The 14298-nt window shown below is 37.1% G+C and overlaps 1 protein-coding gene across 13 annotated transcripts in view; it reads left to right on the top strand.

Annotated features, from left to right (window-relative positions):
* The window catches only part of EYA1 (EYA transcriptional coactivator and phosphatase 1), a 157418-nt gene that overhangs the window by 99329 nt on the left and 43791 nt on the right, over positions 1-14298 (top strand). For all 13 annotated transcript variants that reach the window (XM_081070355.1, XM_081070351.1, XM_081070348.1 and 10 more), the window contains one exon: positions 6152-6241. In XM_081070355.1, the coding sequence (XP_080926481.1) occupies positions 6152-6241 (90 nt within the window). The remainder of the gene's footprint in view (positions 1-6151; positions 6242-14298) is intronic.

The raw sequence follows: 14298 nt of genomic DNA, 5'->3' as shown, positions 1-14298 counted from the left end.
CCAGACGGAAGTGTGAAGCCAATTGAACCGCCCTGCAGGAGTAACAGTTTCCTCATCTGGTGGTTGAGTCTTGGCAAAGTCAGATTTCTAATTGCTATGGGTCAGGCTTACTAAAAAATGCATTTTTAATGACGCTTCACGTTTATCGAATGCTCTAGCTCATCTAGGAAACAAAACAGGGCAACAAGAGACAATATCCTAGTGTAACAGTGTACCAGTGTCCACATGTATTTACAGACACCCTTTTATTCACTTCAAACTAGATTATGGATTTTTAACCTGTGAGTTCAACCCCGGTGGACATAAGTCTCTCTAGAGATTGAATTTAATGGCATTCCAGCATTTCTATGTGCTGATTTTATTTAGAATTTCTTTTTTTTTTTTTTTCTTTTAAAACATTTTCATGACATGAATATCTAGTATAACAGCAGTGATCAGGCTGGAGGGAAAAAAAGACACAGGAAAAGAATGACAATGAACTAAGTAAGGATGGTTGATACTGGTGATCTCGGTATAGGACGATAATAACATTACTCTCTCTGTGGGCAGTTCTGTGTTCTAGAAGCAAGAGAAAATGATCTTGAGGCAACAGGAAAGTTAAAGATAACTTGATGAAGGATAAAAGCAAAACAATTGTTTTAGGCCTGAGTGTACCCTCAGCAGATTTCATAGGTGTTTAATTTTTCTACCCGATGTTGCTTTCTGTTCAATAGAAATAATCGTCTTGGTTTAGCCCACAACAGCCTAGCATTGCAACAAGTTCTTTTACTTTATTTTCATTAATTTAAGAATACATTTGCAATTCAATATCATGTCAAAATAATTTAGGAGCAGGATTAAATTCATTCTTGTGTGTGTGTGTGTGTGGTGTGGTGTTGGATGTGTTTATTTTAGTTTGGCTAAGAAACAGCTCGAGAAGGTCTCCACTAGTAGAATTTTCTGGGCATAAAAGCTACAGTAAATTTACACTGTTTCTTAATTAAGCAATGTAGATGATAAAGCAGTTGACTGTATTTTCTCTTTGAGCCTCTTCACTCTACTATTCAATTTTTACAAAGGAACTAAATTGCAGAACACGAAAGAATATACTTTGCAGAATGATGCAATGCATGCCACTATTGAATTTCAAAATATAAATAATTGTACGCTGATCTTCTGCTGATATTTTCCACTTCATTAAGTAGATGAGTAAGGTTTTATAAGCAAGTATTCCAAGAATGCACTGCTGTTTAACCAGGTACAAATTCATCAGGCATTGCTCATGAACATATGTAACACTATGTTCGATAGATAAAATGAGTTTAGCATTCAGATGTCCATTTGTTTTTCCTAAGGTAGGTATCTAGGATTTTCTCTTTGATTTGTTTGTCGTTTTACCGACACTGAACACTAACAACTAATTAAAGATAAAAATTCATATTTTATTGTTTCTTCCTTGGAATTATTTGAAATACTCTCTGTGTATTGCTTTTCACTCATTTATTCCTCCACCTGGCTTTGGGAAAAAACCCCTGTGCCTGGCGTTGCGCTAGGTCCCAAGGATGCAGAGATAGGATGTAGGGGTGTAGCTGCGCCCCGCTTAAGACAACGCACAGGGCTGTGGGACGCAGCAGCCCGTGAGCCTGGCTGGGAAGCATCAGGGAGGAGGACACACGGACTGCCTTAGGGGTAGCAGGAGAAGCTGTGCAGAGACGCTGGACGCGAGCGTGCAGGCTTGAGCACCTCGGTAGATGAATGTGGGTAACAGTGCAGACTGACTGTGTGCCCCAGTTTTCGTTATGGTCTTGGGTGGGAACTTCCATGAGAGCCACTTCACTTTTACATCAGTCCTCTGCCTAGTTATCTTTTGAAGAAAAGATTTCATGATTTAAAAAAATAGTTAAGAGAAACTAGACATAAGTCCTATGTTGGGGAGTTTAGCAAGAGTCAGACACTTTGGGGGCCTTTTGTACTTGTTGAGGTTTTGGGATGTTCCCTAAAAAGAGACAGGAGAACGGAAGGGGCATGGTGAGACCCCACGTATAGAGCTAGTGAGGGAGCCTAACGTGAATTTCTACAAAGGAGACACATGACTGGGGCAAAAATAAAGGGTGGTGAATATAAAGAAGGCGTGAAGTCCAGGTCCAAGTGGCCAGATGTCGAGATTGATTTGCTGTGGGGGTCAAAAGAGGCTGTTTAGAATAATGCCAAGGTTTGGGCTGGGAGGGTGCCATTCTCCCAAAGAAGGAAAACAACAGGTTTCCAGGGGAAATACGAGGACTCCAGTTTGCAGCACACTGAGTGTCAGGTGCTCTGCGGGGCATCCAAGGAGAAATGCCCAGTAGGTTGTTGGTATGTGGGTAAATCATTGAGATCTAATTTAATAGAGGGGAGTGGGGTGGTGGGAGAAGTCACAACCGTGCCGGGCTCTGTACGGCAGGGTGAATAGAACGAGGGATGGCTGCAAAGAGTGCCAGGGCCCAGCATCATTTAAGGGATAGGTCATGGACAGTCAGATTCTAGGAAGAGGCCCAGAAAAGATGGGTGATGTGACAGGCACCAGAGAAGGAGAAATGTCAAGAAGAGATCAGACACTGGTGGCAAGTGCCGCAGAGGGGTCATGTTCAGAGAAGAATGGAAATATTTGGCAAACAGGTTTACTTAAAGCCTCTTTGAGGTGGAGGCAAAGTTTTATAATTTTTCAAAAGGGATATAGCAAAACATGATGTTTTGAAAGCAACCATATCCGAACTGCAGCTCTGGAATTCGTTACTGTGAAGCGCAAGAACAGTAAGGTTAAGCCAAAGACGTGGTGATTTTAATGTCTCAGTGGCCTTAAAAATGTGTTTTTTTCTTTCTTCTTCTAAATATGCCAAAATAAGCCATCAAGCTATGACTCATTTATTATCCGTTCAGTGTAAGTTGTTGTCACATTTGACTTGTACCAGACCTATTTTTTAAATGTGAAAGGCATGAAAAGATTATTAGAAGAGGAAACGAAAATCGAGCCTGGATATGAGAGCCCCAGCGTTAGAATGCGTGAGCACAGCTGTGCACAAGTGTCTCTGTCTGCTCTTCTGCTGGTGTCCTCTCAGGTAAACTGCTGTGGGTGAGATGGCTTTGCACCCTGCCAGCCTCGTTACCACAAGCCAATCACCAAAGCTGACACACTGTTTTCCTATCTCTCAGATCAGAAGTAGGTGTTTTCGAGGGCTCAGCTTTTCAAACTGGACTGCGACGTTTTGGTGGGCTAGGAAATGGAAAATATCAGAGTATACCCCACACAGTGAGGAAAATCTTCTTTTGCTAAACTTACATTATTTCAACTGTGTGTGTGTGTGGGAGGGGGGGGGCGGAGATTACTAGATCGTGGTGTAAAATATGTGTTGTTTTTTTTTACTGTGCATTGTGGTTCAAAACAAAAGTTTGAGAAACACTGCCTTGTCTACTACAGCTCCCTCCTATTCTAAAATTCTCTCATTCCAGTTAACTCTTAAACTGTTCTTTTAGTGCAGTAAATATTTCATAACAATAACCGTGGAGTGGCAGGTAGAAAAACTGTTAAGGCATGAAAGCTAATAACAAAAGAAAAAAAAAACATTAAAAGGTAAATAAGGCCAACATCTGTGTCGTATTTGACCACAAGACTGAACAAGCCTTTAAAATTTATTAGTATTCCAACTAGCAAGCCATTACTCTAATTTATGAAGAACAGTTCAAGTATGCTATATATTAACAAACAATGGAGTGATTCTTTTGATGGAGCTATCAATAAGCAACCATAGGAAGGAGAAATAATACTTGCTCAAAAGTAACAATACCATGGCACATAAATTCCAGAATTAGCTATTAAATAAATGTGGTCTCTTCTGCCTTGCCACATAAAAAGATTCATTGACCTGGTTATGAGACAAGTCAGTGTATTTTTATTGGCCTGAACTAGAGGGAGTAAACACCTTCCTCAGGTGTTTTGTTTTAGAAACAGCTGTTTCAACTCCCCCGGCTGGTTAATTCTGCTCAAGGGGATATTCCAGCAGTGGCTTTTTCCAGCACCCTTTCTGGTACTTAGAATTCAAGTGAGGGAGCAATTTCCTGTAAAACCAAGATTCAGTGAGAGTTTTTCTTTACTTATTTGTAAACTGTTTTAATTCTTCTCAACCTATGACATTTTATAGATCTTAGGTGGTTTTAAACAGGGCCAATTTGAGAATGCTAAGGAGTCTGAATCATCACACAGGAAAGTTGAGGGAAGTGTTTTCATCCGTCCTTTCCAGGCGGCTCTTACACATTCACTTGGCCTCTATGTCGTTTTTTGCTCTCTGCCCTCTTATAAACCCTTTGCCAATCGAACCCCCGACTTTTGGCGATGCTGTGTTCTCTGCGTCCTTCCCACTGTCAGTCAGCTGGCAGAGAAGGCCTAGGCAGAAGAGGAATTGAGACCAGTGATGCCATCCTGCCATATTTTCCCAAACCCCCGCTCTGCTCCTTATCTGGGATTTTTGAAAAGTAGACCCTGGGCTGCGCTGACAAAGTGTCCCTGGGGCTAGTGGGGTGGGCGGGGCTGGCGGTGGGGGTGTGGCTTATGGTGTTGGTGGGAGGGGCTAGCAGGGTTGAATCTCCATTGCCACCTCCATCTCAGGCCCCTGCCATGTATAATCGTGGCAGATTAAGAATTTGTGTCAAATGAAAATATTTTTATTCTAAGAGTTTTTTTACTCTATTATGAAAACAATACGTTTGCCATCTGGCCTGTTGATTTCTTCGATGATGCTAGAACACCAAAGTGAGAAAACAAGGATAAGACCTGAGCTCGGGGACAGGGGCTCTTCTCTGGCACTTCCTGCTATTTCCCAATGAGGAGGTGGCCCTTGAGGTAAATACTTAAGGGCATGATAGATTGTGGCTACGTGGTGAGTAGATCGTAAGACACAGGCAAGGCTTAAACTTTGGAATGAAGACAATAGAGAAAACATACATGGTTTATGTTGGATACTATGAGACAGCAAGAATCTTATTTTCTCTGGATTTAATGTTCTTGACTGTAAGACTCAAAAGCCGGTGACACACAAAGCACCCCTAGCCCGATGGGTGGCCTATGTGAATGAAGAATTCCTCTAGTTACTATTTCCCTGATTAAGTGATGAGACAGGTAGTTTCTGTACTTCTTCCAAAAGTTGACCGTAATAATAAAAGAGTATATCAGAAATTGTCGTCCTTTGGAAAAATATAAAATGTTGTGCCTGTGAAAGTTCATATTGTTATTAGAACGCCAGTACAACTTTGAAAAACTCACATACTCGAATACTTCCTCTATGGAATTTTTTTCTTTCTTCACTAATTATGCAGGATATGAACTATGAACCATGTTGCTTCCTCGGGTTTGATACATTACAAATGCAGTAACACCATAAAAACCTGCAAATATACCCATATTCCCCCGATTTCAACTCAGTGCCAGTAAATGTCATCAGAATGTGGGTTGTGTGAAACGTTGGGTAGAAGTCACCAGACACCTCAGAATGCTGGTACTTCCCTCTTGTATGGTACTGGCTGTTTGATGACTGGATAGTGTCACAGGAATGTCAGGATCAGCTCCCTGAGCTGGGCCTGGTGCCAGGTGGTCAGAATGACCATCACTTCCCACTTCAAGTGTTCTGAAAATTGACAGGCCGTCTGAATAAATAAATAAAAAGGATAGTTATCATCTGCAGTAAAATTAGTATTTATTGCCCCTCTGAAATCAACCCATTTGTATCTATTTTCTGATATTTGGGACAATGCTTTTAGACACTTTTAATGGGTTTTGGTATAACATGAACAATGTCTTCTTGATTCATTGATTTTTGTGCTCCTAAAACAGATGTATGAAGCTGAATTTCCTCAATTTTATATGTCTAAGTAACCCTAGATTTTACATTTTTGTTATGCTTTAAGCAGCAAGTTGTTTCTTCTTTTATGCAAAGTGCCAAAAATATCAGGGGGCACTTTTTAAATAAAATGAGTCACTGAAGTTCGCTACAGAATAAATCATGCACACCAAAAGCAACTGGAGCTCAAGCCACCCAATGGGTCACTTTTGGTTTTTCCGGACACTGACTCCGTCTCACTGTGACACTGTATTTCATGTAACCTGAAGTCTATACATTTTTGACCTGTAAAATTCTTCCTTTAGGATCCACCTACTTCAGTTTCCCTTGGATTGCGCATGGAAGAAATGATTTTCAACTTGGCAGACACACATCTATTTTTTAACGATTTAGAAGTAAGTTCAGTTATTTTATACATGCTTCACATTGCACGTCTGAAAGCAAATGATTGGTCTTATAATAATGGGATATTGTTTTTCTAATACATAGTTGGAATAATGAGCTAAAGTCATTATCGATTATGTGGTAATGCATTTTGCCTTCGTGGTATTGCTTTGCTTTACTTGGGCTGTCGTGTTTCAAGGTTAGATTCCACGTGACTGTTGATAAGGATTAAAACTGGATGTCAAGAATCTTAAACACGCAACTGTTGATTAGCAGAAGCTACGGATTTCTCAGTTCTATAATCACTGTTGAAATGGATTGCCTTTAGAACCCAACCGAATTTGTGATCCTTGCATAGGCTGCCCGGGTCAGACTGTCATATGCTGGGTTGGTGCTCTCCTCTCTGGCTGGCCCAGTTGGTTGGGTGACATTTTAGTCAGGCCTCTGGTCACAAGGATTTCTTATGTCAAACTGCTGCTAATTTTATTTGTTCATTATAATTGGGGGGGGGAAACTTGTGTAAGATGGCTAGTTAAATGTGGGGTCGGCCATGACACCCGATGATCTCGGCAGGCAGCGTTCCTTAAGAATAAGGAATATTGTTCTCCCTATCTCCATTCTGAGAAAACGACTATAACTACACTTCACTCCCTTCTTAATAGAGACAGTTGTTTATTTAAATCCTGCTGTTAAGCACGCTTGTGGTAGGGCTGCTAACAGGCATTAGTCATCAAGTTGTTGTTTTGCTAGATTTTATACAAGTCTGTTATTTCAGACAGGAGAAGAGTCTGAAAGATTCAAATAGAACTTTTACTGATCAAAGTTAATTGGCAGCAATTGGCCTTTAAATATTTCCTGATGTTTCCCTTTTCAAAATCAAGCAAAATGCACCTTACTTAATAGAAGAGCCAAAATCATTCGAAAAATGCCAGTGTGTGACAGAACTTAAATGCGGTTTGTTCAACATCTGTCCTGTATTTTGATTTCTTTTCATCTGCAGTGAAACCACTCACAGACGAATTGGCAACTTCCAGTGCAATGAAATTATTTAAATGTGCTTTTTTTTTTTTTTTTTTTTTTTGCCATTCCTTACTGAAATATTTATTTTTATAGTGAGAGTAAAATACAAAAGTTTTTTGCGTTTTCAAGTGTTTGCTTTCCTTAAGGAAGTTACGTGTGAGGCATTAGTGTGTTTTAAGGTAGAAATATTCCAAGTGAGTGACAAGTTCAGAATTGCCTTTAGAAAAGCTTAATAATCATACTTATTTTCACAAGCTGTTTCTGATTTGTGGTTGTGATTCACTTCGTAAGAGAACAGCACAAAAAAATTTCTTATTTTACTAGCATGTTCAAATTCCTTTCGTAAGTTTCCATTTGTTTCTAATGATACAAACTAGGCTGATATTTTGTCTTAAGTACAACCTGTTGCTCTTATTGATGTTAATAGGTGTTAATAGCACCCATCAAGAAGAAATTAGCAGTAATTTGCTATTGTGTTTAAACTCTACCTTCTTAAAAATGCCAATGCTTGTCTATACAGTGCCAAAACTGTGTGGTGACAAGGGAGAGGTAGGCAAGTATAACATAAACTGAAAAACTTCCAAACTCAGTTTTGATGTCATGCAGCCAGAGTTTTATTTGTTTACTGACATTATTTATGCTAAACTGTACAGAGAGAGTATCTGACACAAAAGTATACATTGAAAGTTCTGGTTTACGGAGAGAGGTGATGTAGTTCTTCTATAAATCCAAATTTAAAAAGAAAAAAACGAAAAGAATAACTAAGGGGTCTCCACAGTAACTGAAATATCAGATCCTGTTCTTGGGTATGAGGACTGTTTCTTAGGAGAAGTAAAGGGGAAAGAGAATGAAGGTATAATATAACCAAACATAAAAAGCAACAGTAGAAAAATTATTTAAGCTTATAACCTTACAAAAGTTGATTTTCAGTCATTTTACTCGAGAAGAACATAAAGGTATCAGCAAAAGTATAAAGGAAAGATTCATTTAGGCTCTGTCTTTGGAAATTGTTTACTTGATCTAAATTTGCATATTCTGAAAATAAATTGGTTCTTGTACTTCTTTCCATCTTTGAGTTTATAGTTTTGTAATTCAACCAACCTGGGACTGGTCATTGCAAATATTAGTTTCTTTCAAAATAAAAAGTGAAATTATTTCCTGGCAAAAATAAATGTATTGGCATAATGCTCCTAAGAAAACCAGAATTATCTCATCAAGCAGCAATGATGTGGTAATGCCTGATTTCACACTCCAGTTAGCAATGTGCTGTGGTAGGGACATGAATATTTATTTAAATGACATGTTTTTAGCTTTTTAAGATCAGCGATACAAGTAATTTCAAGGAGATTAACAATCTGTTAGTTAGCTTTCAATGTGATTTCTGAGCTCTCATTGTTGATATTTAGCCTCATTTTTAAAAAAAAAATCTTAACTTTTTTTGCCAGCTACCCCTCTGTATGATTTGGTTAGTTCACAGCTTTGGCTTCTAAGAGATTCTGAATAATGAAATACACTATGTGAGGGACTGACTTCCAGTAACAATCCTTGTGTTATCAAAGTATGTGCCTAAAATGATTATTAGGGTATTCTTTAGGAAATTTAGGATAGAATCATCATCTAAAAATATCTTAATTAAACTTTAAGAAATAAAAACGTTGACCATTTTGAGTTTTAAAAGTCTATTTGTCATCTCATTTAGTGACATTTTTTAATAAAAGCAATGTTTCAATAATTTTGTTAACACTGCAGGAAAAAATTCAAAGGAGAAATTTTCTTTTTTTCTTTTATTCTTTTTTTTTTTTTTTTTACCAATAAAAATGTTTGACATATTAAGGAACATGAGTGGCAGGGAGACACAATTATCAAAGGAAATAATATTTTCCCCCAGCAGAAAGAAGGATTTAGACTTTACTTCCACAGTGTACTGCTAAACTGGAGACCTTTCCTATTTCTAAGTCTGACTAACGTCCTGCATATCATTTTACCGAAAGGTCTCTGTGTGCGATACGATGATACTTATGTGGAAGTCATTTTTTATGAATGACAGTATGGAACTGGAGGGTTATTTTTGTGTGTGTGTGTGTGTGTGTGTGTGTGTTTTCAGCGTCTGTAGTAAAGTAGGACTCTTTCTGACTGAATGGAGAAAGAGTTCTTTCTGTTGGATTTTTATTGAAAGGCAGTCTGCAAACAGAGTGAGGAAAGACCTTCAGCGTACGATAAATGTTTCAGTTTAACTTGCCGTTGGTCAGTTCTCCTGCTAGATTTTGTTTCCACAGCTAGAGGAAACTATTTCATCCAGATGGATATCTTGATGGATGAAATCAAGTGTACGCTTATGTTGTATTCTCTCTTTCTGTCTAATAATGCCATTTCCCTGGTGATATGGTGGTCATTCTTATCGGTGTCATTGACATGGTAGTCTCTAAGAGCCTGCTCTCAGGCCACACTCCCTCCCTGCAGGGACCAGGGTTGGGAAGTAGCAGGAACCCTTCTCTTGTGTTCTGTGAGACCCAGGCCAGGGAAGGTGGTGTATACACCACATTCACCTGATCAAGTGCTCTGGGAGTTGGTTAGTTGGGACAGACCAGAGGATGGTCTGGTGTCAGGATTTAGGATGTGAAGACTCTCGCCCTTTCTTGGGCCTTCGATATGTAGACTCCTGTCCCAGGTCTCTTTTAAGTACCTGCTCCTGTAGCCCCTTGTTTTCTTCTTTTCTGTTAAGAAAAGGCCTGGGACAGAAGGTTCTGATCTCCGTAGAGCCTGAGTTTGATGAGTCAACGGCCAAGCCAAAGAGCTGTGGACAGTCTCTGAGGAATGACATAGCTTAAAGGAAGTCAGCTATAATCATGTCTTTTTTTGTCTTTTTTTTTTTGTAAAGCAAAGAAATTAGTTTGCCCCTTTTTTTAATTCAATCTTTAAATTTGCAATGATATTTTCTTCCTGTAAAACTTAGGTTATCATCTGTTAATTGTTTTACTGTCTCTTGTTTATACATTTATTTTTAGCTAGGAAAAAAAAATCTTTCTTTAAAATACTAGTCACGCCAATGACAAATAGCTTCCATTTCCAGTGAAGCATTCTATACTGACCTAATGCTCATGCTTTCAAAAGTGCAAACATTTTAAACTAATACAGAAGTTGACTTTTTTTTTTTTTTTTTAGTTAGAAAACATAATTCACCTAGAAGGTGCTTTAGTCTCTGTAAATAAACAAGAAGAAACTCTGATGCCCAGGGTTCAGCTGTGGTATGGCTGCTGGAAGCTGTGGCTCCCTGCTGCCTAAGGAAGGGTCTCGGGGATACTTGCAAAGAAAACACTTCAGGAAGAGCTGGAGCTGTTTTCTGCTTTCCATCCTTTCCACAAGCCAAGACTAGCTACATGAACATGTGGGGCATATCAGTACTTATATTGCAAACATAAATGTATCCATGGATATATACATGTGTATATATAACTCCATTGCTATTTTCATCTCAGTCCATAGACTATTGTGTACTTACTTATTGTCTCCTGATAAATTTAGCAAATGTGAAAGATCACATTTTGTTTTAACCATTTAACATTTAAATGTTTTAAATGTTTTAAATCCTCTATAACACCCAGAATATCACCTTATACATGTTGACCATTAAATGAATATTTGTTAGATCGAACTCTCATCTGTTAGAATAGAATAGACTGGATTATCAATTTCTGTTTCCTTCCACATGGAAGACGAGAGTTGACTTTGTCTCCCTATTTTTAAGTTAGGTTGCTTGGCTTTGTCCATTTCCTTAGTTAACAAAAATAACATCAACACCCCCAGTGTAGGTTGCAAAATAAGGTTTTCAAGCAACAAATGATTTTTAGACATAATAAATGTGTATTTAATTATATTGTGACTGATAGCCAAAAAGAAGCAATACCCATATTTTATTCATTATCATTAGTAATGAATAATGTTAAGTGTTTCTGTTTCTTTATCACTTTTTACAAGATTGTCACCTTGATTTTATCTCACGTAAAATAAAGAAATATAAAATATATTCAGAGACTGAATTAATTCTGATGTTCATCAGAAAGTTCAGTCCAAATAGATAGCTGTTTAACAGAATAAAAGATATTTACCTAATACCAACAGCCAGCATTGTTCTTAACGGTAAAATAACCGAAGCCAATTGTCATGCACATGGAAACAAAAATAAGAATGCCCTCTGTAGGCACTATTATCCAGCATTGTTCTAGGAGTTTGGAGCAGTGCAATAAGGAATAAATTGTGATTAATGAAATGAAAGAGATTAAAATTATTGGGTTTTGCAGAGATTTGATATACATAGAAAGCTGAAGAAAATCTATTGGAATAGTCTTAGAATTTACAGTAGGTTTCAGAAAAGTGAAAGGTTATAGAATTAAATTAAGTCAGTAGCCTTCTGATATAGGCCTTCATGTAGAAATTTTAATTAAATTATAATTTTAAAACAGCAGTAACTATAAGACAAAAAGAAAATAAAAAGGAAAGATAAAAAGTAATCTACTTCAGAAATATTTGTAAGAAATATATGTATAAAACGATGCCATCTTATTGAGAGCTATAAAGGAAGATTTGAATAAATGAGATTTCCTTTTCTGTAATATGAAAAAATTATTCTACAGTCTATTTGAAGGGGTAAATAGGCAAAAATGCCTAGAAAATTTTTGACAAAGAGTGGTAATAACATCCAGCTTAATCAAATGTCAAACATAAATGTTAAATATAATTATAAAACCAAATGTTGAATATAATTACAAAATGTTAAATACTATATAATTCTACAATATTATGAACATTTATTTTGGCCTAACTTTGACATTGGACTAACTACCATGTTTCCCTGAAAATAAGACCTAGCTGGAACATCAGCTCTAATGAGTTTTTTGGAGCAAAAATTAATATAAGACCGGCTATAATATAATATAATATAATATAATATAATATAATACCAAGTCTTATTTTCGGGGAAACACAGTATGTCATTCCAGAAGAGATAGCTTACACACAGATTCAACTTGTAGAAAAATATTGCAGGTGTTAAATGAAACCAAACAAAATAACAGTGCAGGAATGGATTATTCAATTTATATGCTGAAACAGGCGAGTTAAAATATGAAAGAATAAAATGTACACAGAAAATATGAGTAGACCAAAGGGGATCTCACATTGCTTACAGGAATTTTTCGGATAGCCATTTGGCAACAAGCATCAAAAGCCTTAAGAAAGGGTGATACCATTTGGCCTAATTATCCATCCAGGAATTTTTACTAATAAGATAAAGAAAAGTATTTATAATAAATATTTCCAAATAATGGAATTCTCATCATTTTTTTTCTTAGCCTGGTGCTGATTGCATGAGTATGTCCTGTTTGTGAAAATTCATCAAGCTGTAATACACACTTTTTTTCAGTAAAAAAGTTAATTTTTGAAAAGTAATATTTTAAGGAGTATACATACACATATAGTTTGCTCTCGATTTTAAAAAATTGCATGTCCTATGTATAATATATTCACTATTTTCTCTCTATCACAGTGGCCCTTAGAAGGCACCTAGTAAATATATATTGAATAATAAATAAAAGGAGGGGCAAAAAACATGGAAAGACATATTCTAGAATTTTAACATTAATTCTGTCTGGGATTTGAGGTTTTATTATTTTCCTATTTGTACTTTTCTGCGTATTCCTAAGTCTCTATAACATATATTTATTTCTTTTGTAATCAGGGAAGACAACAAATACTATTTTTGAAAGCCCTAGATAATATTAAAATACAAAACAATTATAACTAATAAAATAAGGAATTAATATTGTTACAACACATAAAGTAACAAAGAAATGACTTCCTCGAAGAAATGAGCAAAGGACAGACAGTTCACAAGAGAAAAGCATTCAAATTGTCAGCGTACGGAACGAAAGGAAATGAGATTTCACTTCTACTAATCAGAAATGTCAAAGAGTTACCAGAGGGTAAGGGGGTGGGGGGGGGAGATGACGGTAAGGGGGATCAAATATATGGTGATGGGAGGAGAACTGACTCTGGGTGGTGAACACACAGTGGGATTTATAGATGATGTAATACAGAATTGCACACCTGAAATCTATGTAACTTTACTAACAATTGTCACCCCAATAAATTTAAAAAAGAAAAAGAAGAAAAAAAAGAAATGTCAAAGAGTACGTGATCAGCCTCTTGGTCATCAAAGTGGCAATGACGTAAAATCAGTAATACGGTCTACAGTGCAGTAGGATGAACACTTCTGTACACTCCTGATAGAACTCGTACAAGTTGTCCGAAAAGTGGTTTGATAGGATGTGTTCAAACCTTAATGTCCTGATCCTTTTACTAATGCCACTTGTAGCTTATATTTTAAGAAGAGAGTTGTAGATAGATACTTGATACAATAGTAATACGCATTCAGTGAGCACTTGTCTTCAGTGTTCTGCATATATCACTCCACTTAATACCCTGACATTCCTATGATAGAAGCACCATTATCATCTCCATTTTATGGAGGAGCCGAGAGAAGCTTAGGGTAGTGAAAACTAAACTTGTCTAAGGGTGCACAGCTACTGAGTGGCAGATTCTAACCCAGGTCCAACACTTTCTAGAATCCCACTCAACCCCACGCTGTATCTCCTACATAGTGTGTTTTATTGCTAACCCATAGAAATAATTCAAATATCAAAACATAGATTAATAATGAAATGCAGTACATCCTCATGGAAAATTGTTTTAAGATTATTAAATATATACAAGTATTTGTGGTTCATTTCAAGTTTTAAAAAAATAGGCTGTACAATACAACACAGCGTTAATGTTAAAATTTATGGCATGTTGACTGAAAAGGCTACATCCTGTATGATTCCAAGTATTTGACATTCTGGAAATGGTAAAACTGTGGAGAGAGTTTTAGATCTTTTTAGATCAGTGGTTGCCAGGGCTTGCGGGCAGAGAGAGATAAGTAGGTTGGAGAACAAGGAAATGTTTAGGGCAGTGAAACTACTGTGTCTGATCCCATATGGTGAATATACTCGTA

The sequence above is a fragment of the Rhinolophus hipposideros genome, assembly GCF_964194185.1.
Source record: "Rhinolophus hipposideros genome assembly, chromosome: 13".
NCBI classification, from domain to species: domain Eukaryota; kingdom Metazoa; phylum Chordata; class Mammalia; order Chiroptera; family Rhinolophidae; genus Rhinolophus; species Rhinolophus hipposideros.
This window is presented reverse-complemented; position numbering and strand designations above follow the sequence as displayed.